This window comes from Lepus europaeus, chromosome 13 (assembly GCF_033115175.1).
Source record: "Lepus europaeus isolate LE1 chromosome 13, mLepTim1.pri, whole genome shotgun sequence".
Classification (NCBI taxonomy): Eukaryota; Metazoa; Chordata; class Mammalia; order Lagomorpha; family Leporidae; genus Lepus; species Lepus europaeus.
The window spans coordinates 6,943,141-6,969,351 of record NC_084839.1 but is presented as its reverse complement, the minus strand read 5'-3'; the positions used below and the strand labels follow the sequence as shown (position 1 = coordinate 6,969,351).

Sequence of the window (26,211 nt, the reverse complement as noted above, 5' to 3'; positions counted from 1 at the left end):
CCAGGAGAAGCACCTGGCTCCTGCCTTCGGATTAGTACGGTGCGCCGGCCGCAGCGCGCTACCGCGGCAGCCATTGGAGGGTGAACCAACGGAAGGAAGACCTTTCTCTCTGTCTCTCTCTCACTGTCCACTCTGCCTGTCAAAGAAAAAAAATAAATAAATAAAAATATTTTAAAAATATTTTTAAAAGGGGGGGGGGGCAGTGCTGTGGTGTGTAGGTTAAGCCTCTTCCAGCTCTGCAGACATCCCATATCAGGGCCGGTTTGTGTCCCTGCTGCCCCTCTTCCGTAAGCTCTCTGCTATGGCCAGGGAAGGCAGTAGAGGACGGCCCAAATGCTCGGGCCCCTGCACCCACGTGGGAGACCCAGAGAAAGCTCCTGGCTCCTGGCTCCTGGCTTCGGATTGGCCCAGTTCTGACCATTGTGGCCATTTGGGGAGTGAACCAGCGGATGGAAGACACCTCTCTGTCTGTAACTCTGCCTCTCAGCTCCCTTGGCTCCCTATGTAATTTAAAATAAAATGGCGATCTTTTGCCTGCAGCTCATGAGCCCGGCAAGCGCCTGGGCCGCTGCACTCTCAGCTGTTTAGGACCCCCCCGCCCCCAAGCCCCCGCCATCAGAACCCTTCCCTGCCGTCACTTCTGGCCCTGCCCTCCGTGTTTTCCCTCCTGGTTCGTGTTATCGCTGGGCGGTCTGTAACGCAGTGATCTCAGTTGTCCCTCTCGCTGCTCCCCACAGCTGAGGTCTTGGTACACAGGATCTCAGTTTGGTTGATCGTCACATTCCCTGTCACCTAAGTGGTGGCTGCCCGCTGTGGGCTGGCCTGTCCTGAGGAAGAGCATTTGTTGGATGGTGTTGGGGGGGGGGGTGCCACCGACGTCTGGGGGGTGGAGGCTGGGGATGCCCCCAAATGCCCTGCACCGCAGAGGACAGTCCCCCACAACAAAGGAGTGTTGACCCCAATTGTGAGAGATTTTGAGATTAGGAGCCCTATCCAAAGACAGAGCATCGTCGATACCAAATAAATATTGGTAGAATGAAGGAACGAACCTTTCACTTACTATCGTAGATCGAATCTCATAGGTAGACTTAAGTTCTCACTTCAGAGGTGAATATGACAGTTATCTACTCTGGTACCTAACATGGTGGGCTCGGCCAGAACTTACTCCAGGAGATGTCATGGTTCAGAATTATCTCCTGTAGTTTATGCTTGGGAGGCTGAGCGGCCTCTGGGCGCCTGATGCTGTGTTCAGTCTGGAGCCGGGGTTGCCCTCTCTAACCACGCCGCAGGTGCTCACGCTGGGCTTCACCCACTGAGAACATCCTGTCTCCAGGCTGCCTGCAAGGAAACACGCAGAAGTCATCCAGAAACTTGTTCTTTAAGGTTGATTTATTTTATTTGAAAGGCAGAGTTATGGGGGAGGGGAGTGTCTTCAATTTTACTTGAAAGAGATCTTCCATCAGCTGGGTTCACTCCCTAAAGGCCCACAACAGCTTGGCTGGGCCAGGCTGAAGCCAGGAGCCAGGAGCTGCGTCCAGATCCTTCATGTCGGTGGCAGGGCCTGAGTACGCGGGCCGTCTTCTGCCTCCCAGGGTGTGCGTTAATAGGACGCCGGATCGGAAGCAGAGGAGCCCGGACTCGGCCCAAGCACTCCGATGCAGATGCGGGCGTCCAGGTAGTGGCTGAAACACGGTGGCAGAGCTGTTGGCTGAGCAAGGGATTGGCTAGCAAGAGACGGCACTTGCTGCCCGATCACGTCCACCTTTGGCTGCCAGCTTCATGGTGAGAAGCCTAGTAGAGGTCTGATTTGCTCGTAAACATCTTCCTAGAAGCTGTCTTACCAAAAACACGGGGAGCTTTGCTGGGTCCCGGGCTTTTCAGTTCTTACTGTGTGAGTACAAATGAACACTCGAGCTTGTTTTGTGCTGGAAGTGGTCAGAGAAGCGAGGCGGGCAGTGCGTGTTCCAGTCCCGCTCCAAAGGCTTCTGTTGGTCTCACGAGCCGCGTGTCGTCTTGTTGCAGGCGCATGCCGAGCCTGCTGGAGTATCTGAGTTACAACTGTAACTTCATGGGGATCCTGGCAGGCCCGCTCTGCTCTTACAAAGACTACATCACCTTCATTGAAGGCAGATCCTACCAGATGGCACAGTCTGGAGAAAACGGCAAAGAAGAAGTACAGTGTGAGAGGACAGAGCCGTCCCCGAACGTAAGACCCGAGACTTCTCTGCCTTTGTAGCGTGTCTTAGTTTAAAGAGAGTAAGACTCACCTGTCTGTCCTGAAGAACCCGTTTCAGGGGAAATGGGTCTTCGCACAGCCCCTGGCTGCAGAATCGGGAACGTGGACGCTGGCTCCTTCCTGGGGCAGCGCCCAGTGGCTGTGGAGCCTTGCAGCCAGGCGCTCATGCTGGCTGAGTGGCTGGGTCTCCAGGCCCCGTCTACATCTGGTCTGGCCCTCCGCCACACTGAAACACTGAGTTCTCTTCTCTGCTTCCTGACCGCCGCCCATTGAAATCTTACTCCTCTTTAAAGGCCAGCTTCCAATACCACCAATACCACCCTTCCCATAGAGCTGGGTCTGACAGCTGTGAAGGAGCGTAGCCACGCCCACTCTGACAGCACCTGTGGTCGGCGCTTCCCTTCCCTCGGTTCTTCCCTTCCCCCGGCTCTTCACCATCCCTGCAGTCCTGGGAGCAGCAGCCGCTGTTCTCCCCATCTCACAGAGGAGGAAACTGGGCCCAGGGTCGGGGTGAGAAAGCTCAGACTCCCAGGGACTCCTGGGAACCACTGGGCTGCTGGGGGATGCTGCTTCATGGACGGGGCCTCCCTCCCTGCTGGGCTGCACCTGGCAGAACTGGAGCCGGTCAGAATGTCCGAGAGGAAGGCAGGCGCTGGGAGCGCGGGGTGCTGTCCTTCCCCGCGGGTCGTGGCTTGGTGGAGAACCGCCCTGTTAACCCAGGCTCACTCGGGGACTTGAAGGTGGCAGCTCTTCCTTTGGCTCCTTTGCAGCTGCAGGCTGAGCCTTAACCTGCAGAGGCCTCAGAGCGGAGGGAGGGCGTCAGGATGATGTCAGGCCGCCCTCTGCGGCCATGGGCTCCACACCACAGCCAGCCCACCGTGGGCCAGAAGTATTTGGGGAAAAGCGGTTGCTACTATACCTTGAAAAAAGTGGAGACTTTTTCCTTGTTTCTTATTACCTAAAAAATATTTTATAAACAGCTGATTAGCGAGCCCCTCATTGTATTAGGCATTAAGTCTCCTGTGGATGACAGGGCGGTCACTGCACAGGCAGCACCTTAGAAGTTTGGTTTTTGGGCCGGCGCCGTGGCTCACTTGGTTAATCCCCCCCTGAGGTGCCGGTATCCCATGTGGGGTTCTAGTCCTGGTTGCTCCTCTTCCAGTCCAGTTCTTTGCTGTGGCCCGGGAAGGCAGTGGAGGATGGCCCAAGTGCTTGAGCTCCTGCACCCTCATGGGAGACCAGGAAGAAGCACCTGGCTCCCGGCTTCGGATCGGCGCAGCACTGGCCGTAGCGGCCATTTTGGGGGGTGAACCAACGGAAGGAAGACCTTTCTCTCTGTCTCTTTCTCTCACTGTCTATCACTCTACCTGTCAAATAAAAAATAAATAAATAAAAGTTTGATCTTGAATACGACAGAGAGAATAAAAGGTGCAAGACTCCCAGGCGGTTGATCTACACGCGTCCCTCTGTGGGGGGAGACTCTTAACCCCTTCCTCTGTCAGGGAGGTGTAAGGTCAGTCTTGTGAAGCATTTCAAAAATACAAACTGCTTTAACTGTAATCGTAAGTCGAAGCCAACAGGGAATGATTCCAGCCTATATATTACTTCTGTCACCTCACTCTGAATTTTCGTGAGATTCACTCACAAAATGTCACTTTCTTGGTGTATAGACATTGTAAATCAGAGGTTACTGATTGTTAACGACCGTTCTTAGCGTCTCATCCCAGCATTTCAACACTGTATTTTACTTACTCCGCCTGCCTAGAGTTTACAAGGGAACGTGCTGGGCGTTTATAAAGCCCCTGGGCGGCATTGGAAGCCCTGTGTGCACCAGTGCGGTGGGTGTAGGGCAGAGGGAGGCTGCCCGCTGGTCTTCTGCGCAGCCCTCATGGCTGGCTGTCCACCTTAATGAAGATGCAGGTTTGGCTCAGACAAGGCCCAACAGCGGGGGCTCCAGGTGGAGGTGCGTCTGCCCTCTCGTCGGGGCTCGCGTGAGCAGCGCCTGACTTCCGTGGCTGCCCCACAGTGCGCAGGTCCGCGCCCCGGCTTCCCCGCACGTTGAGCAGGAGGTGGCGACAGAGCTGCACTCATACCAGGGAGGCTGGGCACGGCGTCGTCACCCAGACTTCCCTGTGCCCAGGAAGGCATTTTTTGCCAGGTGGGAAGGAGTGAGCTCTTGGGTGACACCCGTCTCCCACGTCTGTCGCGTTTTCTCTGGGGCTGTTTGGTTTTTGAGTGAAGGAGCCTGCCGTCTTCTCCCAGGGATGTACAACTGGGCTGCAGATCCTCTGCAGCTGGGCAGGGCCCAGGATCCAGACTTCCCAGACTGCCCACGTTTTAGCCCCCAGCTCTGCTGGGCCTGGATCTTCTCTACTTCAGTATCTCCTCTGGCCTTCTGCTGGAGTGGGAGACAGATGTCCTCCTCACTGGGGGGGGGGGGGGGGGGGGCTGAAATCATAAAGCGGGGTAGCTTCATGTGTATCTAATGAGGTATTCTTATATATTTATATATATTTTAATGTGTACTTGCATATGAGAAAAAGGAGTTACATACATGTGTATTATGTTTACACGCCTGCTTAGCCATATGTGTTTTATGTCATATATGTGTGTATTCATGTGCGTGTGTACACACACATCCACCTTGCTCAGCAGAGAGGTTACGGGAACCTGGTTACGTCTGCCTTTCCACTACCCCTTCTCTCCCAGTTAGGCCCCTCCCTCTTCCCCCTCGCCTTCCCAGATATCTGATAGCCGCTCTGGCTGATTCTGGTTGGCACATGTACCTCCTGGCATTTGAGATCCCACGTGTGCTACTTTAATTTTCTTTTTTTAAACTGAGACCTAGATCCTTTGCATGTGGTCCAATGGTCTGCTTCTTTTTAGATTAACACATGAGACTGTTTATCCAAATGTGTGGGCAAGGCGTTTGGGGGCGGGTGAACGGGAGGTGAGCCGCTGCAGCGAGGGAGGCCTGACCGTTTGGCACCGCCTGGCAGCGGCAGTAGCCGGGAATCACTGATCGTGCGAGCAGCCCAGCGTGCGCCTTGACTCACCTTTGAGCCGTTCTTTTGGCACGGTTACACGGAACACTGGAACGTGACTGCTCGTGTATAAGCTGCTGAGCGGATTTGAGTGTCACCTGGGTTCTATGCGGTGCGCTCCGGTGCAGGCGTTCTGTTGCGTCCTTCTTTAGTTCCAGCCTCTGGTTGTTTCTTTCCTTTCGTGGCCTGTGTGATCTCTTCCAACAACGCCAGAGCAGCCCGAGTTACGCTGCAGAGCGAGCCCTGCAAGGTGGTCTTTTAACCCCGGCTCGTTGTGGCAAAACCAGGCCTCCCCTTCCCGTCAGAGCCTCTGGTGCAGATCTTTAGTCTTATCAGAGTATAGCTAGCTCTTGGCTTTATCATTCTTGAACCGAGTTCAAGATTTCAAATATGAACCGAGTTCATATTTTTCTCTCTGTCTCTGTCTCTCTCTCTCTCTCTCTCTCTCACTAACTGCCTGTCCAAAAAAAAAAAAAAAATTTCCTATTCAAAGAGATGTAAAAATTATGTATTCAAAAAGCACAATGGAAAAAAACGTGTTCATATAACACCCATGTGTTTTGTGTTCATTTCCATTCACACCCATTCACTTGTGCTTTTATTTATTTATTTTTCTTAAAAGTTCTGAAAACACCGGTGGAGGTTCTGGTCTGAGGTGAGCCCTGCCTGCGAGGCTGCGGCGGCGATGGGGTTGGAAGTGTGTATGGGCTGAGATCATGTGCGGCTCTTGGTCCTGAGCAGCAGGCTGGGGCTGATGTCGAGTGGGAGCGCCACCTGGTGAGGGCGTGTGGGAAGGGTTGAAAGAGAGGAGTTTCCAGGTCGTGCCTCTCCCCTTCCAGATGGCGGTCGTGCAGAAGCTTGTGGTCTGTGGGCTCTCGCTGCTGTTCCACCTGACCGTCTCCAAATCCTTGCCTGTGGAATACAACACTGATGAGCACTTCCAGGCGACGGCGTCGTGGCCGGCAAAGGTCACCTATCTGTACATCTCGCTTCTGGCTGCCAGACCCAAGTATTATTTTGCGTGGACGTTAGGTAAGTAAGATGTCAGCACATTGTGCTGTTTCTCTGCTTGAGTGTATATGTGTTTTGTTTGTTTATTTGTTAAAAGAATCTATTTATTTATTTTAAAAGAGTTACAGAGAGGGAGAGACGGGGAGAGACAGATCCATCCTCGATCCACTGGGTGCCTCCCCGGATGACTGCAGCAGCTAGAGCTGGGCCAGGCTGAAGCCAGCAGCTAGCGCTTCCTCTGGGTCTCCCACGTGGGTGCAGGGGCCCAAGCACTTGGGCCATCTCCCCTGCTTTCCCAAGTATGTTAGCAGGGAACTGGATCAGAAGTAGAGCAACCGAGACTCGGACCAGCACCCATATGGGATGCTACCAGCACAGGCTATGGCTTTTACCTACTATACCACGACACCAGCCCCCGAAGTGTATAAGTAGCCAGAAGAGTGCCCTCTTGAGGATGTGTCATTAATGACCAGTTAGAAAAATTGTGGTCACCCCTGTGGCAGAAACGAACCTTACAGCTCATGGAAGTCTATTTTCAGAATTGGATCAGGGCCCATTTTATATAAGACAGAAATCAGTGGATCAGTGAGAAGACGACAGGCACTTATTGAAAGGCTACAGTATGCTGGTTTCTGTACCAGCAAGAATAGACACAGCCTGCTGAAGCACACGTGTGTTTAGGGTGGCTGCACTACACTGCCGATCCTACCGCTGTGAGATCTGTGACACAGGCTGCTGGCTGCTGTATGAGCGGAGTGAGCAGAGTGAGACTTGTGCGTTCAGGGGAGATCATCCGCTCTGCCTGCCTAAGGAGGAGCAAGCACTAGAGAAAAGGTGGCGTCCAGCTGTGCATTTGAGACTGCATGTGATTGTAGCACATGGGAAATGCTGGCTTTGCATTCAGGAACAAGGAGCTGTGGAGACGCTGCCTTCTCCATGTGTGTAGAGGGGGCCGGGCAGGAGGGGAGGCGGCTCCCTTGCGAGAGGCCTTGAGCTGGTGCTGGCCTGATGCTGGCCACGCTCCGGGGGCTAAGCTGGAGAGACGCTCTCCAGGATGGAAGACCTCTGTGTGTCTGCTTTGCTGCTCCCTCCAGTATGCAGGTCCTGTCTTCCTCGGTTGTGTCCTGTTGGTGGTGTTCAGCTGTGGTTCTCTGAGAAGCACATCAGCAGAGCACGGCCAGCTCAGCCGGAGGCCTGCTCTGTTCTTGCCTGTGTTTTGGTCATAATGAACCAGAATCCGTGTGGTCAGTCTCCAGAGACAGCATCGTTACCTGGTTATTTAATGGCCAGCATTGAATAGCATAGTGTCCCTATGTGTGGATTTTAAACTAATGTTTAAGGATGGAAATTGTTTGTTCTAGCCAAATGTAAACATCAGTAACAGACTTTGACGATATTTGTGTGCCTGCTCTACTGCTTAAATTCTGACTTTAAATTGAGACTGAAAATTCACCCACCAACCTGTTATTTTTAGGATCTGATAAGAAATGTGACCTAACTGCTCGGCCACTAGGTATAGATTATAAGAGCTCTATACACTCTGGGATTTGATTCTACTTGTAATTGTTGAAGATCTATTAGAGGAGGCCTGCGCCATGGCTCACTTGGTTAATCCTCTGCCTGTGGCACCAGCATCCCATATGGGCACCGGGTTCTAGTCCCAGTTGCTCCTCTTCCAGTCCAGCTCTCTGCTGTGGCCCAGGAGGGCAGTGGAGGATGGCCCAGGTGCTTGGGCCCCTGTCCCCGCTTGAGAGACTAGGAAGAAGCAACTGGCTCCTGGCTTCGGATCGGCGCAGCGCCCTCCGTAGCGGCCATATGGGGAGTGATCCAACGGAAGGAAGACCTTTCTCTCTGTCTCTCTCTCACTGTCTAACTCTGCCTGTCAAATAAATTTTAAAAAATCTATTAGAGAATGAGGTCATTGACTTCATAAAGCTTTTCAGAACAAGCACAGGTATTTGTAAATATATAGATATTCCGCATTAACTATTTGGTATTTATGAAGCTAAAAATTATTCTGAGGGAACTCTGATCCCCACCCTCAGTATTTGGTTGGAAAAACTGGAAAGAAGTAAACTAATTCCTTTTCCATGATTCCTACCTAAGGAAATATAAATGTGCTAGGTTATACAAGAGAGCGGTTTGCAACTGAAGTGCATTTAAAGAATTCTCAGCCATGGTGTTGTAAGGCCAGTCAGTGTGGTGTGTGCATGGGGGAGATGTGTCCTGGCCCCGCACGAGCAGCGGGCGAGGGCCTCGTAACAGTCAAAGCCTGAACTCCGTGTCAGACTTTACAGCAGCAGAGAAGTTGAGGGAAAACTTCAGCAGCTCCGCACGCTCCCCAGTGTCTGCTTGTTAAACAATGTTATTTAAAGCGACAGATCTCCAATCTGCCGGTTCACCTCCCCTTCCCCCAAATGCCCATAACAGCTGGAGTTGAACCAGGCTAAAGCCAGGAGGCCTGAACTTACTCCTGGGCCTCCAGGGTCGGTGGTGGGGTCCCACGTACTTGATCCATCCCTGCGACCTCCCTGGATACACGTTGGCAGGAAGCTGGCGTGGGTTGTGGAGCAGGGACTGAGCTCCAGGCACTGCAGTGTGGGCTGGCGGGGTCCAAGCCACGTCTCAACTCCCTGCACCAGATGCCCACCGCTGCCTCTTCCTAGGTTGTCTACTGGATTGTCCAGTTGCAGTCTCGGAAGGTCCAAGAATATATTTAAGGAATCCAGGAGTTCCAAAATAATTCTTTAATTTGTTTTTGCATTTTGGTGATCATTTAAAATAGAACAGTAAGAGACAGTGTGGATAATCACCTCACTGGTTTCTTGCCTGCACATGCATTTTTGGATTTACAGTTTCACTGATACTAAGTGGCCACCTAGAATATAATGCTTGGTCTTTTTTTTTTTTTTGACAGGCAGAGTTAGTAAGAGAGAGAGAGACAGAGAGAAAGATCTTCCTTCCATTGGTTCACCCCCCAAATGGCCACTATGGCTGGCGCTGCGCTGATCCAAAGCCAGGAGCCAGGTGCTTCCTTCCAGTCTCCCGTGTGGGTGCAGGGCCCAAGCACTTGGGCCATCCTCCACTGCCTTCCCGGGCCACAGCAGAGAGCTGGCCTGGAAGAGGGGCAACCGGGACAGAATCCGGCGCCCCAACCGGGACTAGAATCCGGTGTGCCGGCGCCGCAGGCAGAGGATCAGCCCAGGGAGCCGCGGCACCGGCCAGTGCTTGGTCTTTGAATGCAGGGTTTCTCAGACTTCTAGGTCTCCTCTCTCCCAAGGCCCTGCCCTCTCCTCACCCCTTCAGAAAAGTTTCTAGAAATGTGAGCAGTGTGTTTCCCTTGAACTTGGGCTTGGAGGTTGCTGGCTTAGTCTGGGGTGATGGTCAGTTGCTTGGAGTAGAGTTAGGCTGCGTCAGATGAGACTCAGGCTGGGCGGTGGTGCAGGTCGGGGCCTGTGGGAGGTTGGCTCCTGTGCTCTGATTCCCAGTTCTCTTGGACTCTGGTGACTGGCCGCAGCCGGGCTGGTGAGCAGCTGCTTGGAGCTGAGCTGCTGTCAGTGTGCAGTAGGCTGGCAGCGAGGGCTGGAGGGGGTCAGTGAAGACGCCATGTGGTGCCAGCCTTGAGGACAGAGGAGCTGCCTGGGGCTGCTGGTGTGGGTTTTATTGTCGCTCTATTAAGCGTGAATCTCACCATAGTGATAGGCTCACTGTAGGCTCTGAACGTATTTGATGTCTTTAAATCTGGCAGAGTGAAATCTTGCTTGTTCCTTTTTCCTTAAGGTGTAATTGTCTAAACTCCTCTCCCAAGTACTACACGCACTGATGAGAAATTAACTAACTTGACGTATATGCGTCCACGTAGGTGTGTTGTTTTGCTGGATGTTGCTGGATGTTATTCTCTGGTCATAGCATGAACAGCACACATTGTAAACACTTTGATGGTTGATTGGGAAATTGCTCATTTGAGACAGAAACTTCCTTTGCAGCTTAACTGAGCAGCTTGTTCAGCCAGGGTGGCTCGTCAAGCACTGTGGTAAAGGGTTAGAAGCAAATCCTGGAGACAGAGAGTGGATTGGGCGAACCAAGGAGGAAAAGTGAGGATGGAAATACTGCCTCACCTGTGGATTCTTTCTCCTAAAGGACAAATACGAGACTGAGGAGAACACGGGAGCCGGGCCAGAGCTCCCTCGCGGTTCCTCTCCAGGCGGCTCAGCGCGCTCTGCCGTGTGCCGCTGGTGCACGCCTGGCCCGCCAGGTGCTTCTGGCCGTGCGTCCTCACCTGCAGCCCCAGGCCCTCGGGGGCTTCTCCCTGCACCTGCCCTCACACCCTGCTCCCCATCAGGCTCTTCTTGGGGGGTTGGTGTTTCTGAGCAGCAGGTGTAACACACCTCTTGGGGAATGCTGTGGATTGTTACAGCGATGCTCAGTGCTTTCTGTTTATTTTCTTTACAGCGGATGCTATTAATAATGCTGCCGGCTTTGGTTTCAGAGGCTATGACAGAAATGGAGCCGCTCGCTGGGACTTGATCTCCAATTTGAGAATTCAGCAAATAGAGGTGAGTGAGTGCAGGTGTCACTCACCTTGTGACATTTAGAGCGTCGTAGTGTGCCTCCCCGGGTGGCGGTGTGTTCCCCAAGAGTGGCACTGAAGAGCTTGAATAAACAGACTCATTCTCTCCTGTAGCCAATAGTTACTGGTCATCAGCCATAGGGCCCAGGACCGTCTGCGCCTCATGGAGCTTTTGTCCAGTCAGGGGATAGAGAACCGAGAAACAGGTTCCAGTCTGAGAAGTGTAGGGCACGTGGGCGTCACAAGATAGGGACCCCCGGGATGAGGTGTCTGGGGAAGGGAGCCTGGGGAGAGTTAATGTCTTGAGTCCCAAGTGGAGCTAGGAGGGGGCCAGGCATTCCAGCGGAGCTGCGTGCGGAGTGAGATAGGCCCGTGGCGTGTGTGGTTCCTGGTGCGGAGTGAGATAGGCCCGTGGCGTGTGTGGCTCCTGGTGCGGAGTGAGATAGGCCCGTGGCGTGTGTGGCTCCTGGTGGAGTGAGATAGGCCCGTGGCGTGTGTGGTTCCTGGTGCGGAGTGAGATAGGCCCGTGGCGTGTGTGGCTCCTGGTGCGGAGTGAGATAGGCCCGTGGCGTGTGTGGCTCCTGGTGCGGAGTGAGATAGGCCCGTGGCGTGTGTGGCTCCTGGTGCGGAGTGAGATAGGCCCGTGGCGTGTGTGGCTCCTGGTGTGGAGAGGGCTGGGAGATGAGGCTGGAGAAGGAGCAGCAGGCCAGGCACAGCCTTCGAGAGCAGGGTGAGGGTCCGAGGAGTGTGATGGAGCACTGTGGGTGTGCGAGTCCTAACAAATTTGCTCTCCAAGGAGCTGCTGTGTGAGTACAGAGCATAGACCTGGGCTCCCTACCGAGACACCAGTGCCGCAGAGAGCTCAGAGCCTCAGCAGACCTGGGGACAGACTGGAATCCGCACGGGGAGTAGGCCATTCTGCAAGCCCGGTGTCCGTCATTCATTTATTTATCCACTCAGGCGGAATGAACAGGCACCTGGGCTTCTGCGCGGCTCTGTGGTTTTTTTAAACTCGTACTTATTGATTGACTTTTTTATTTGAAAGGTAGAAGTGGGGGGAGAGATCAGTCTTCCATCTTCTGTTTCATCCCCCAAATGCCTGCAGCAGCTGGAGCTGGGCCTGGCCAAAGCCAGGAACGAGGAACTCAGTCTGGGTCTCTTGGTGGCAGGAACCCAAGCGCTCGGGCCATCATGTGCTGCCACCCAGGATACACGTTAGTAGGAAGCTGGATTGGAAGTGGGGCAGGACTCGAGCCCAGCACTCTGATACGGGAAGTGAGTGTCCCAGGGGCAGCTTCAGCCACTGTGTGACAGTGCTTGCCCAGATGGTGCTGTAGACAGCAGGCTTCTGGTGATAGCATTCTTTTTTTTAGAAAAAGAGAGACAGAGGTCTTCATACACTGGTTCCCTCCCAGATGGCCACAATGGTCAGGGTTAGGCTAGACCGAAGCCAGGAGCTTCATCTGGATCTCCCATGTGGGTGGCAGGGGCCCAAAAACTTGGAATATCTTCCACTGCTTTTTCCGGGCCATTAGCAGGAAGCTGGATTGAAGTGGAGCGGCGGGGACGTGAACTGACCCCCATGTGGGATGCCTGCATGGCAGGTGGCGGCTTTACCCGCTGCACTACGATGCTGGTCCTGGTGACGCCTTTCACTGAGATAGGAAACAGGGAATTAGCACAGGCTTGAAGGGAAAGCACTGTCGTTAATTTTTGGACTTACTGAATTGACCAGCAGGTGCACAGCAGAGACATCAGAGCTCAGGAGGGAACTGGGGGTCTCAGCGTGCAGCAGCTCAAGGCCTGAGAAAGAACGAGAGAGCAGCCCTGAGAGTGAGAGAAGCAGGGCGTCCTCGGAGGGGCGCCAGCGCCAGAGGCTGGCAGAGGAGGGTGGCGGGAGGGGCAGGGGACGGCCAGCGCAGTGCGTGCAGCCTGCGGGAGGGGGAGCGAGCCGAGCTGCAGCGAGAGGCTGGGGAAGCCATGCAGGGGAAGGAGCCCCAGCAGCAGCCAGCCAGCCGTCCTGTGCCACCTCTCGAGCCTGCCGGATGTGGAGGGAGCGCCACGGCTGGCGGGTAACCAGCAGGATGTGTGCCCAGGGGTTTGCAGCAGACACATGGTCACTTGGTGAGGGCGTTTGGGGATGCTGACTGAACAGAGCCCTGGGGGAAGGCATCTTTGTAAACACAGCCAGGGGTACCTGGATACAAAGTGCAATCAGTGTCCTTACAAGGATGTGAAGGAATTACTAATATTCTTAGATATTATTGTCATGTTCAGAAAGTGCCTATTTTCTGAATGTAAATTCTGAAGTATTTATTGGTAAAATAAGATGTCAGGTATTTGCTATGAATTTTTTTTTTTTTTTGACAGTTAGTGAGAGAGAGAGACAGAGAGAAAGATCTTCCTTCCAGTGGTTTACCCCCCCAAATGTCCGCTATGGCTGGCGCTGCGCTGATCCGAAGCCAGGAGCCAGGTGCTTCTCCTGGTCTCCCATGCGGGTGCAGGGCCCAAGCACTTGGGCCATCCTCCACTGCCTTCCCGGGCCACATCAGAGAGCTGGCCTGGAAGAGGAGCAACCGGGACAGAATCCAGTGCCCATATGGGATGCTGGCGCCACAGGTGGAGGATTAACCAAGTGAGGCACGGCGCCAGCCCCATGAAATATTCTCTGTAAAAAAAAAAATATATTGATTGATTTCAAAGGCAGAGTTACAGAGAGGCAGAGAGAAAGATCTTCCCTTCCACTGATTTGCTCCCCAGATGGCTGCAGCAGGTGAAGCTAGGCCGATCCAAAGCCAGGAGCCAGGTGCTTCTTCCGGGTCTCCCACGCAGGTGCAGGGGTTCCAATGGCTTTGGCCATCTCCCACTGCTTCCCCAGGCCGTAGCAGAGAGCAGGATTGGAAGTGGAGCAGCCCGGACTCAAATTGACGCCCACAAGGGATGCTGGCACTGCAGGCGGTGGCTTTACCTGTTACGCCACCACGCCAGCACTTGTGAGTGCAGAATATCACAGCTGCTCTTAATGGTAATTTCAGCCATAAAACCGGGAAGGGGAAGGGAAATACATAGATGTTGAAATCGGGTGGATACGGCTGTGTTTCTAGCCCCGTAAGGCGCTCTCTGGGCGTGCTGGCTCCTCCCACTCCACGCCCCCTGGAACATAGCGCCACAGATGGGTGCTGTGTCTCAGTGCTTCCTGCATAAAAAGGCAGGGTTGTGCCTACGAACCAGCTCTCCTCCTCAGAGGCAGTGTCAGCCTGCGGAGACCGTGGTGTTACAAAGAAAAAGGTAAAGAAGGCCGTTTTCCTGAAGGAGAGGCACGGGTCATCGAGGCAGCGGACAGGGAGGGAACTGGCCGGTCAGTGGCGTCGGGGCAGGGAGGTCCTGAGAGCCCGGAGTGGGGGGTGGAGGGGGACAGGGCAGTGGCCGAGCGGAAGGGGAGGGAGGAGAGCTGGAGGCTGGAACACGTGCAGTGACGGGAAAGAGCATCTGTCAGGGGACGTGTGGAAGTCCAGCAGGAGCTGCAGAGAAGGTGGCAGGACGTGTGACACGGAGGACAGGCAGAGCTGGCCCTGGAGTAGCAAGACCTTCTCCAGTTAAAAGACAGGCAGGAGGTTGGGGTTCAGGTGGGGAGCACTTGGGGTGTCATGACTGAGGCCCAGGTCCCTGCTGGGAGGGAGGAAGGAGGTGGTGGTCTCAGGGCCACAGATGGGTGTGTGTGCGTGTATTGTGCATGGATGGATGGGCGACCAGGAGAACTTCCGGAGTATTCAGGTGAACCATGTAGAATTTACCTCTTTCTGACTTAACCAAAATGACAGTTTCAGGTCATTCAGTCCAACAGCTGTTTGCAGGAGCAGAAGGAACTGTCGAGGGAAACAGACCGCTTGGCAGGTCGAGGGCCATGAACTTAGGACAGGTGGAGAGCGGGTGTGATATCTGCACACAGCCTGCAGATGTTAACCGTGGGGAAGGCTGGCAGGATGACTGATCTGAGTTGGGTGAGTTGAAAAGGAAATGAAGACATCAAGGGTTTTGACAAGAGACAGTGGTTTGTGGGCCGCAGGATCTAAAGTGGTAGAAGGCAGTGCAGACCGGAGGAGGGGACAGCCCCTTGGGAAGACAGTACACGGGGCAGGGGTCAGAGAGGAGCTGGCCAGAGGGCCCAGAAGGGTGGGAAGCCGTGACCTGAGGGAAGCGTGTGTGGAGTCCCACAGAGCCCTTGGGTGCCAGGATCCCAGTGGCCAGGGGACTGAGGGGCAGCCGCTGGCCTGGTCCTCGCTGTGGCCACCCCTTCAGCCAGAATGGCGGCGGAACTTGGCAGGAGAGGAAGTTAGTGAGGCAGGCGTGTGGCTCCTGGGTGAGAGCACAGGTCATTTCAAGGGCGTTTGTCTCCTGTCTCCGTGACCAGCTGTGTGAGTGTTGGCACACAGAAGGAAGTGGTGAGCATCCGTACACCTTACTGCTGTTTCCAACAATAAGCTCCTCCTTTGGAATGATGTTACTTTGCTTAAAAAGATAGTATCCAGAGAAAACCAGAGTGCTGGTAATCCTTGTGAAGTAACTTTAGCTTTTAGCACAAAAAAAGCCATTATTTAATTTAGGGCTTCGTTGTTGTCCGAAAAACAGTGATTCCTTTGTCTTTCAGATGTCAACAAGTTTCAAGATGTTTCTGGATAATTGGAACATTCAGACAGCTCTTTGGCTCAAAAGGTACGTTCCTGTAAGAAATTTTTAGCCGTGCTTTTCCTCTGGATGTGAGGTTGAGCTGCAGTGAGTTCAGGCTCTTGCTGGAGTTAACTGTGCTGAGTGACGCTGTGGCCTGGTGTTGCCCAGGAACCATTGTCGGTGTCCTCCAGGCCAGGCGCTTGTCAGACTGTGCGGGCTGAGTTGCAAACGCTGCTCCCAGCGTCCTAGCCCGCCCCGAAGGCCCCTGCGGCATCTCAGGGCGCCCGGTCCTCCCCGGCAGAGCCTGCTCTCGGTGCTCGAGATTTGGTTAGGAGACATGCCTGCACCACTGCTGCACCTACGCCCTGGGTCTCCAGAGCCGTCCAAGGTCTGAATAGTTGAGTTCAACAGGCCTGCCCCCTTAGGCACAGAGCAAAAGATGAGTTAGACAAGAAGACCCAGGCCCTGCACTCACAGAGAGAGAGAGAGAGGAGAGAGAGGAGAGCAGGAACCGTGAGCACGGGAAGAGAAGCGAGCGAAGGCCTCTCAGCAGCAGCCGATGCTTCAGCTGAGGTTCCTGCTGTCAGTGGACGGGCAGGCACGGCTGCGCAGGCGGAGTCGCTCCCGGTACCCCCCAGAGACCGCAGGGCTCACCCTGGGCCCGTGTCCCGGTACCCCCAGAGACCGCAGGGCTCACCCTGTCCTCACGGGCCCGTGTCCCGGTACCCCCAGAGACCGCAGGGCTCACCCTGTCCTCACGGGCCCGTGTCCCGGTACCCCCAGAGACTCCAGGGCTCACCTTCGTCCTCACGGGCCCGTGTCCTGGTACCCCCAGAGACTCCAGGGCTCACCTTCGTCCTCACGGGCCCGTGTCCCGGTACCCCCCAGAGACCGCAGGGCTCACCCTGTCCTCACGGGCCTGTGTCCTGGTATCCCCAGAGACTCCAGGGCTCCCCCTCGTCCTGACGGGCCCGTGTCCTGGTACCCCCCAGAGACCGCAGGGCTCACCCCGTCCTCACGGGCCCGTGTCCTGGTACCCCAGAGACCGCAGGGCTCACCCTGTCCTCACGGGCCTGTGTCCTGGTACCCCCAGAGACTCCAGGGCTCCCCCTTGTCCTCACGGGCCTGTGTCCTGGTATCCCCAGAGACTCCAGGGCTCACCCTCGTCCTCACGGGCCCGTGTCCTGGTACCCCCAGAGACCACAGGGCTCCCCCTCGTCCTCACGGGCCCGTGTCCCGTCTGGGGTATCTCACTGCAGGTTGCCCTGGCAGGGCTGTGAGCAGCCTGCCTTTGTCATGTCCTTTTGTCCTTTTTATGAAAACTGAGAAGCTGAGTGTCTGTTGCTATATCCAAACGACGTTGTTATCACCTCACAGAGCCTGGTGGCCTCCAGCAGCCCGGATTCCGGGGCTGAGCTGTTACATCGTGGTGCTGCTCCTATTGTAAATTTGATGCCTAGAAAAACCTTAGTTAGAGGAAGCACAGCAGAGCTGGTTTGCCAGAATAGTGTTGTCGTCAGGTCATTGGAAAGTCTGTAGTGTTTTTAAAGAAAGTAATAGGGTAGAATAAAAATTAACAGTTAAAATGTATCTTTTCTTTTATAAATTATATAGATTTCCAACACTAGAAATGACCCCTGTAGTTATTATCTGTACCAACAAGAAGGAGGGAGTTGAACTTAAGTCCCTGCAGCTGGCGTTAGTGGATCACCGGTCAGGTTGTCCCCCAGGATAGAAGTGACGTCGTGTTTTCTGGTTACCATGACTGCGTGAGGTAATCAAACAGTCGTGTGGCTTCCTAACCTCGGCTCACTCACTCCTCTTGGCTCTCCGTGTTTTTCGTGGTTTCTAGGGTGTGTTATGAACGAGCCTCCTTCAGTCCGACTATCCAGACGTTCTTTCTCTCTGCCATTTGGCATGGGGTCTACCCAGGATATTACCTAACGTTTCTAACAGGGGTCTTAATGACATTAGCAGCACGAGCTGTAAGTATCAAGCATTTTATTTTTAATTCCGTGGTCGACATGCACTGTTGTGAAAGCCCGAGTAACTGTTCTAAGGCAGACCTCACTTCTTGGCCGTGGCCAGCGGCAGCCAGCGTGCGCTGTGCCTGCCTGCCGCGGGCTCCCCGTGTGCCAGGCTCCGTCCGCACTGTGTGCCTCACCGCAGAAGACACGCTGTTGCGTGCCTCCTGGCTCCCGGGCAGCGCTCAGAGCATTAGTACCTCGCTGAAGGTCAGCACTGAGTTGGAGGAGGGTGATCGGGGTGGGTAGGTTCACTTCTGAAATGTGTCCTAACGTTGGAACCCTGAGTCCTCTTCAGATAAAAGTTGGGGCCTGGACAGACCCGGGGGTGGGCGCCACAGCACAGCGGGGCTGGGACTTCAGTGCGGTCCAGGGACAGCGATGAGGACAAGGGGGGTCGTTCGTGGAAGTCCCGCACTGCGGGCACGGCCAGCGGCGCCGGCGCTGTGGCTGAACAGCTCACTGGCTTCATTTCATACTCGAGCAGATTTTTACTCCGTTCAGTTCTTCTGTAACCTTTTTCAGCTTAATATTTTTTGAGATAACAATTTTAATTTACATTATAGTCAAAAGCTTAATGGCTCTACTACATGAAGAGCTCAACAGAAGTAGAGACCATGATCCAGCAGGACAGTGGGCCGCGGGCTGTGAACATGCTCAAATGAGATGTATTCACCTTCACTCATTAAAGTAAATGTAGAGATCATGCAATTCTGAGGTGCCCTGGGGACGCGTGGGGGACGTTTTAAGAAGTGTTCACTAAGGGCTATACTTTTAGTAGTTTTTAGCCTAATTAGGCCTCGAATTAGAGGCACAAGGGGTTACGTGTTTGTGTGTGTATTACAAGACATGTAATAGGCTCCATGGAGTAGATAAGCAGCACACAGGCTTTTAGAGACGGAAGAAATCTCTTTGGTTGGATTGACTACAGATGGCCTCATTAAGAAAGTATTTGGGCCTGGGCTTTGAAAGATGAAATGGATTTCAATCGTGAGGCACAGTGTAGGAGAAAATGACACTCTAGGCATAGGAATAGCATTAGCAGAACCAAGTTTGACAGTGCGTGGTGTGCTTGGGCCACCAAGGAAGCCTGAGACAGAGGACGTGGGCAGACGGTGATGATTCAGGGTCCGCAAATGAGGAGGGGGAGGGGGCCAATATGAAAAGAACTTGAACACCAAACTGGGAAGGCGCCTACCCCTGTCCTGTGTGCATAGGGGAGGAGCCTGCCCCGTCCTATATGCATAGGGGAGGAGCCTGCCCTGTCCTGTGTGCAGTAGGGGAGGGGCCTGCCCCGTCCTGTGTGCAGTAGGGGAGGGGCCTGCCCTGTCCTGTGTGCACAGGGGAGGAGCCTGCCCCATCCTGTGTGCATAGGGGAGGAGCCTGCCCCGTCCTGTGTGCATAGGGGAGGAGCCTGCTTCGTCCTGTCCAGTCAGGGGTCGAATCATGTGTTCCAGGCATGGGAAGGAATGCTGAAGACTATAGCTGAGGAAAATGTTGTTGGCACTGGTGGGCACAGTGGGCTAAAGAGTGGGTGGCTGCTGTGGCAGTGAGCTAGGCAAGAAGCTGCAGGTGCCAGGAGGTGACTGTGGCCACTAGGACTGATGGTGTGTGTCTGGAAGAGCCCCCAGTCACGCGCCGGCTCTCCTCTGGAGTCAGGCGTGGTGTCCTCCTAGCAGGGCCATGTTTCACTTTTACATAGACAAGCAGCAAGGGATGTGATAGGGAAAAAAATCATGTTAAGTTCGCATAGTTCAAAATCGAAATATCTGGACTTTTGAAAGCCCCAGAAAAGTTATTAAAAAGTACATGTTAGAAAACACCTTTTTGGTTTTTGTGAGAAACCATTCCCAACGTGTATTGTTGCTGTGTGTTTTGTGAAGACTGACCCACGCTGGGGGTGTAGTGGTTGTCTGTCTCTCACAGGTGCAGACGTTGTCCATTTCACAGTGGTAAAAACACTGACAGTGGAGTGGACTTGGAGGCTGTAGTTCTCCGAGTGTAACGGGCGCTTTGGGCAGTGTTCCTTGAGCTCTGGAGGGAAATGTTCCTTTCAGTGCGACTTGAGATCTCGGGAGGAGGTGCCCAGAGCGCCCGCAGCCTCCTCCCCTTTGGGCCACGTGTGTGCCTCGCTGGCGCCCGGCTGCATCCGCTCCCTCTCTTACGGGCCCTGCGTGAGTCCCCTGTAGAGCAGTGGCATCTGAGAGGCCCGTTCGCAGAGGCAGTGCCCTTCAAACCCTTGGCCTGGCGGTGGGATTCCAGTAGCGATGCTGTCGCGATGATGTGGCAAACGTTTTTGTGTTTCTTGGTTTCAGATGAGGAGCACCTTTCGACATCACTTCCTCGAACCCCCCCAGCTTAAGTTGTTTTACGACGCTGTGACCTGGACGGTGACTCAGGTAGCGGTCAGCTACACGGTGGTGCCGTTCGTGCTGCTTTCCGTAAAACCTTCCTTCTCGTTCTACAGGTGAGTGCTCGCGAGGACTCCACGGGCTGACTGCGGTTGAAGTTCCCTGCACCGAATAGGATAGGAAAGTAGTCCCATCGCTGTCAGTTGCTTTTTAATCCTAAACCGAGCAGTCTTGAGTTTCTTTAGAGAGTGAATGACTCCTGCCAGTGAACAGCTTCTATTTCCTTTGTTTTCCTTTCACTCTGTGTTGATGTTTCAGGGTTCTGTGATCAAACCTCTTTATGGACGTTGTCTGAAATCCCACGTCCTTTCTTCTCTTATTCCCTCTCCCCGCCCCACCAGACTCAGCCCTCCCACGTTAGGTTGGCCTTCTTGCGTGGGCTCTTCACCCCTGTAGCCTTTAGAGTGGCTTAGCACAGAGTACGTGGCCAAAAAACGGTTGGGTCAACTGTGACAGCAGCCAGACAGGAAGCCCCGACTCGCTGAAGTTCCCATCTAGCAGGGGTGGGACATGTTTGCAGCGTGACTGGGCCGTGGTTCGGTTCCTGTCCCAGACACTAGTCTCACAGCACTGGAACTTGCAGCTGTGGAAGCCGTGTAGGGTGCATTCGCTTCGTTGCTTCGTGCTCCGCTCGGGGAGTCTGTTCCCTAACGTGAGCTTTCTTTGATGAAAGCAGCCGCCCAGGAGCATAGTGCTGCTCGGTGCCTGGCCCCCCAGCGTGTGTGGCCTGCAGACAGTGCCTGGAGCGGAGGCCGGCCTCCCTGCACTCGCCGTGCACTGCGCGTTTGACGGGGTGGGAGAGGTGGTTTTCAGATTGCTGCGCCTGGCTGCGTGGAAGTCCTTCCCTGCTCTGCTGGGTGCGGTCGTGGTCCCAGGACCTCGCGGGGGATTCCAGCCGACCCTCGGCGTCCCGGCCACTGGGCGTGTGCACTGTTCCCAGTTACCCTGGTGTAGGCTGTAGAGCCGCAGCACCTGCCGGCGGGCACAGCGGAGCGAGGTCGTGGAAAACACACCCGGGGGCGGGGCACGTGACGTTCTGACACCTGTGCAGTTACCAAGGTGCACACACGCACAACTGAATACAGTGAATTTCTCTCTTTCCCTTTCAGCTCCTGGTATTACTGCCTGCACGTTGCTTGTGTCTTAGTACTGTTGCTGCTGCCAGGGAAGAAAACTCAGAGAGGAGAGAATAGACACGAGAACGTTCCGCGCTCTCCATCCAAAAAGTCTGACGAAAGGGAAAATTCTCTGGGCCAGAACAGTTTTTCCACCACCAACAATATTTGCAGCCAGACTCGAGGGACGACCTCCAGACACTCGTTGCTGAAGCAGTGACCAGGAGCCCTCCGCTGGCCGCGCGTTGGGGACAGACGCCTGGCGTAGCACCTGTCCGAGGAGAAAGGGACTGGGGGGTGGGACAGTCGTGGAGAGGGGATTTCCGGGTGAGCAGATGGGAGCGCAGTGAAGCTGCCCCTCCCACGCCGTGTCCCTGGTCCTTCCCTGTTTCGCTGGGGCACTGCCACGCACAGCGCCCCCCGTGGGCCCCACCGCTGAATGGGCGTTGTGTACCCCAAGCGCTGAAGAGGTGGACGGCTAATCGTGTCGGTCTGGGTGACTGGGAGAAATTAACTTTTCCAAACGAACGTCTTGCCTTAAACCCTCTGTTTCCTGAAATCTTGTTCCTACATGGTATTTTCATGTGTAACATTGTGAGAACACTATTTCAACATTTGGTGTTGTGCGCTGTAAAGGAATTTGAAACAGGATATTTGAGATCACTGATACTTGAAAACATGCAATAAACATCTCAGTCTTTGAGGAGGGCTTTTCTCAAGGTAGCCCCAGCGAGAGAGCCAACGGCCAGGGCGCAGACACGGGCCTGCTCTGCTGGGCCACATCAGCCGTGCCGGTCAGAGCACCCTCCAGCAGGAATTTTTGAAGTCACTTAGGGTGGTCATGTGGTGTTTTAAGCTGCTTTTCCTGGAAACCTAGAAGATGACAGGCAGGAGTGAGGAGTGCGGTGGTCCGGAGCTTCGGCACAGGCCGCCCGCCTGTTAGCTTCACAGCTTGGTAATGCTTGGTAATGGACTTCTGAATGGAATTTATCGAGCATAAATCATATAGAATTAGAGATTAAGAGCGTGATAGTGGTAGATTGTTTCGGGGTTTTGAAAGAGAAATCTCCAGGTACCTTTGTTGTCTGATCAGTTTCTTACCTGACACTAATTTGTATTTGGGAAGGTTTTATGGAAATACAAACTTAGTCATTGAATCGAGGTTTTTTTTTCTTTTTTGAAAATATTATAAATTTGTTTCTGAACTCTTCTCACATTAAAATGTTGCTGTTAACTCTCGTTAAAATTAGTTGTAGATTCTGTAAGTAGAAAAATGTGCTTTCGTCCTGTGGCCATTGTCCCCGCAGTTGAGGCAGCCTTGCACTGGCAGGTGTCCCCTTCAGCCCCCGGGGTTGTGTGGCTGCAGCAGGTGCGAGCCTGGGGGCTAGTCGGTGGTCAGTCATCCCCTAGGAACAGGAGGGGCGGGGCCTCTAACTTTCACTGGTATCTGACCAATCTTTTGTGCAATTTATTTTCTTTTTGCCTTAAATTTTTTTAGTGAGATGCAAATTGTCCATGATGAGTTTATTTGCTTTTTGTCACTAATAAATTTGCAAGTGAAGTTGAGGACAGAAAAAGCAGGCTGGCATAGGCTGTGTGGTATCTCATTTAAAGGAAGCGAATGCATTCAGAACCGTCGAGATCGTAATCAGCAAACATGCCAGCGTTCCGCTGCAGAACTTCAGAAATCAAGATGGCCTGATTCTTCTGACGGCGGAGTTCCCTGTGTGATGCGTGTGATTAACCGTCCCCGCCTCCCGGGGAAGGAGGAACAGCCAAATACATGCTGTTGTCCGCTGAAGTTCAGATGGCTGCGTAGAGAGCACGGACAAGGTTGTGCAGGTGGGGTGTGCACCCAGGACGTCTCCCCGCTGTAGCCATGCTGCCGAGAACCCTGTCCCTGTTGGAAAGGACAGGGGCCGGCCCAGGCGCGTCCTCAGTGAACACCAGGACAGCTCGTAAGAATCCGTGGCATTTGGTGGCGGAGCCCGTCTGGCCACTGACGTAATCACCGCTTCTTTCCGTTCCCTGAGTATGTCTGTGTCAGCCGCCAGACCGAGCTCAGCAGAAGGCGGGGTTTGTTATCCGTTTTCCGTTTACTTTGAAAATAACTAGTGGCACATCCAGCATGGTTTTCATCTTCCTGAAACACTGGTTTTATTCTTGTGGGAAGGGTGTTGGCCAGCTCTCCGCCAGCTTCTGGAAACGATGACCACAGATGACAGTCTGGACGGGGGACTGAGGAAGGAGCTTGGCCTTTCTCCTCGGGAGGTTCCTGTGCTCCGAGCTGCGTGTTCTGCTCGGGTGGGCAGGGTCGCTTGCTCAGCTTGCGGTGGGATGTGGAACTGGGCGCAGTTGCTTCTGAAGAAAGGAGCGCCGTGTTGGTGCTGGTGTTCCCCGTGAGGGGTCGTGGGGTCACTCAGAGGCGATCGCTCGGCAGCTCTCGGGGGACCGATCAGCGGAAGTGCCCTTGCCCCTCGGCAAGCGTAGCGTGATGCCAGCTGGGCTGTCGCCGTCTAGAAGGGGCTCGTTCTGGTTTTAGGCGCATTGCTCGTGGAACGCAGGGCGCCTGGGGAAATCCACTCAGCTTCAGACAGCAGAGGACGGGCCCGCCTGTTCTGCCTGGCGCCACCTGCGAGGCGGCCTGCGGCGAAGGGCGAGGGCCCTCTGGGCACTGGGTGACCCTGGCGCGCCCGGCCCGGTGGGGAGCAGGCCCGCAGAGCAGCTGCGAACCCGCGGCCGCGCGTACTTGAGCTTCGGGCCCTGACTTCACAGGCTGTGGAGGCCGCAGTCCGGGGCCGGAGGCGCCGGCTCCTCCTGAAGCCCCGAGCGGCGCTGTGCCAGTGAGATCCCCTCTGCTGACCCGGAGCTCCCTTTGGCTTTCTGCTGTTCGCTCTGCTGTGGGGTGGGGGGAGGAGTTCCATGCCGGTGAATATACTTACACATTGCTGCTGGATAGGCTTCCCCGCCGTGTCACTTCGCACAGGTCACTTCCTTCAAAGATACGTAAGACAACACCTGGTGTACCTCTGCCTTGTTTTAAACTCTTTAGGCAACAATTAAAAAATTTGCCCTTGAAATAACATAAGATTTATTTTTTTATTTGAGGCGTAGATTCTCTTTCAGACAAAAAGCTTGCATCTTTGAAATTCACACCTTGTCTGTTTCTCCTGTGTGTTCAGGTGGAGCTGGGCCTGGAAACTTCTTTGTTTCCTTGTTTCCAGTTGCTCAGTAATTATGAGGTAATTTTTTTTTTTTTAGTTCTACCTTATAATTGAGAGAGAAAAAATTGAGAGAATAGTGTTTCAGAACGGTGCCTGTTGAGCTGTGTCAGCCAAGGATTTGTCCGGACTTAGGTAGGAACCAGCGCTGCTGGGCCACTGTGAGACGCCGCCTCCCTGCCCTCCAAGGCCTGCAGGTCGCTCTGCACGTCCCGTGGATGCTGGGGTTCATGCGCGGCAGCCTGCACCGTGCATGTTCCCGGTGCTCAAGGCGCTCCGGATCTGAGTTCTGAAGGTGAGATCGTGGGGGTTTCTAGCGTTGTCACTGTGTAGGCACATCTAGTTATAGTCACTCATTAGAGAAAACTTACCGTGACAGTTCCACACTGATACTCTGTAGAAATGCTCTCTGCTCCATGGTCAAGCCGCTTTTTTGAGGGCTGTTGTACAGAGGATGCAGCCAGTGCATTTTAATTGGCAGGCTGCGCAATCCTGTCTTTGTATGTTTCAGCATAATATTTATTTAGTAGGTTTGTAACATTGTGCAAACCCCAGTGAAGAGTTGGTAAGCCCAATGGGTCCCTGCTCGAGAGAACTTCCTGAAACGGAACCTGGAGACACAGTTTTACGCCAGTTTGTCTTGCCTTTAAGACAGATTCTAACTCTTTTGAGTACAACTTTTATAAAGCTCTCTCTCTATATCTCCCCAGACTCCGTTCTGATAAGATAGATCCATGCAGAGCCACTGTCTGAGCTCACTCAGCGATACGTAGCCATCTCCCCAACCATGTTTTATCATATTTCACTACTGTAAAAAGAAATGCAGATACAATGAAAAAAACAAAACAGAAGTTCTAGAGCAGCATAAGCAGAGTGATGGTCCGATCTCTTAATAGCCTCGTGGGGTTGGAGAAGTGGCGGCTGCCGTCGACTGGCGTCCCCAGTGGCTGGCCGCTGCCCGGTGTCTCCTCTGGGTTAGCTTTGAGGAACTGGTCTGTTGCATCCCTTTCTGTCCTTTTCCGTGGAAGAACCAACGCCCGTGTAGGGTCGGCGCGCACTTTGAGGTCATGCCTCCGTCCCAGGTGCGGGAACCCGGGACCTGTAAACACGGACTTGTCCACGGAAGTGCATTTCCTGTTGACTTCTCATCACAAGGAAGAAGGGATCAGAGAAGCGTCCCAGCCAGTCCTGTGCGTCGGACACCTGTGTGACTGCGGCTCCAAGCCGGAAGGGGCGCATGTACGGCCGTGGCCACAGCAAGGGAGGAAGCGGTGTGGTGGATCGAGTTCCTGTGCAGAGCGCGGCACTCGGTGCGTCCTGCCCTTGGGAGCTGCACCTGACCTCTGCCCGCAGCCTTCAGAGGGTCTTCCGGGTCGAGAGGACGAGTGCTGTTCCGTGCTTTTGTTTTTATTATTCTAGAATATTTTTTTACAAGAAGCGTTATTTTTCAACAGGTCCACAGATCCGTCCTTGCTGTATGGTGAGTCAGAGCCGCCCGGGGTCAGGGTCACTGTGACATGCGCGTTCTGTACCCACTCCTTTCCAGCCGCTCCTCAGAGCTGCGCCGGTGGCTTCGTGCTGGTTTTTAAAGGTGTTTTTAACTTACATGTAAGTGGGTTTTTTTTTTTTCTAATTTCTGTGTCTTTAAACCTGATTAAACAATAGTTTAAACATACACGTGTGTGTGTGTGTGCTCACTTCCGAGACTCCGTGCAGAACTGAACACCGGGCCTGTTTCCGGAGCCAATGGCCTCTTCACTGAAGGATCTTCAGTCTGGGGATGAAATCCCAGGGTCCCGGGCTCCTCAGCTGCTAAAACAGACTGAAGGGAAGCTGTCGCGCATTGCAGGCAGGGCAGGCGGTCACGGCTCAGTGGGTAGTCCTGTCCTGCCCTGGGAGGCCTGTGGCCAC

General features: G+C 54.0%; 1 protein-coding gene across 3 annotated transcripts in view; it reads left to right on the top strand.

The window, feature by feature from the left end:
* Positions 1-23,740, top strand: part of MBOAT2 (membrane bound O-acyltransferase domain containing 2) — a 121,008-nt gene extending 97,268 nt beyond the window's left edge. For 2 of the 3 annotated variants that reach the window (XM_062208923.1, XM_062208925.1), the window contains 7 exons: positions 2,023-2,206; positions 6,120-6,312; positions 10,744-10,847; positions 15,510-15,574; positions 17,382-17,514; positions 19,869-20,020; positions 21,074-23,738. In XM_062208923.1, the coding sequence (XP_062064907.1) occupies positions 2,023-2,206; positions 6,120-6,312; positions 10,744-10,847; positions 15,510-15,574; positions 17,382-17,514; positions 19,869-20,020; positions 21,074-21,299 (1,057 nt within the window). In that variant the 3' untranslated portion in view covers positions 21,300-23,738. Of the gene's footprint in view, positions 1-2,022; positions 2,207-6,119; positions 6,313-10,743; positions 10,848-15,509; positions 15,575-17,381; positions 17,515-19,868; positions 20,021-21,073 lie in introns of all 3 variants that reach the window. The other variant, XM_062208924.1, reaches the window with a different exon arrangement.
* The last annotated feature ends 2,471 nt before the right edge of the window (positions 23,741-26,211 follow it).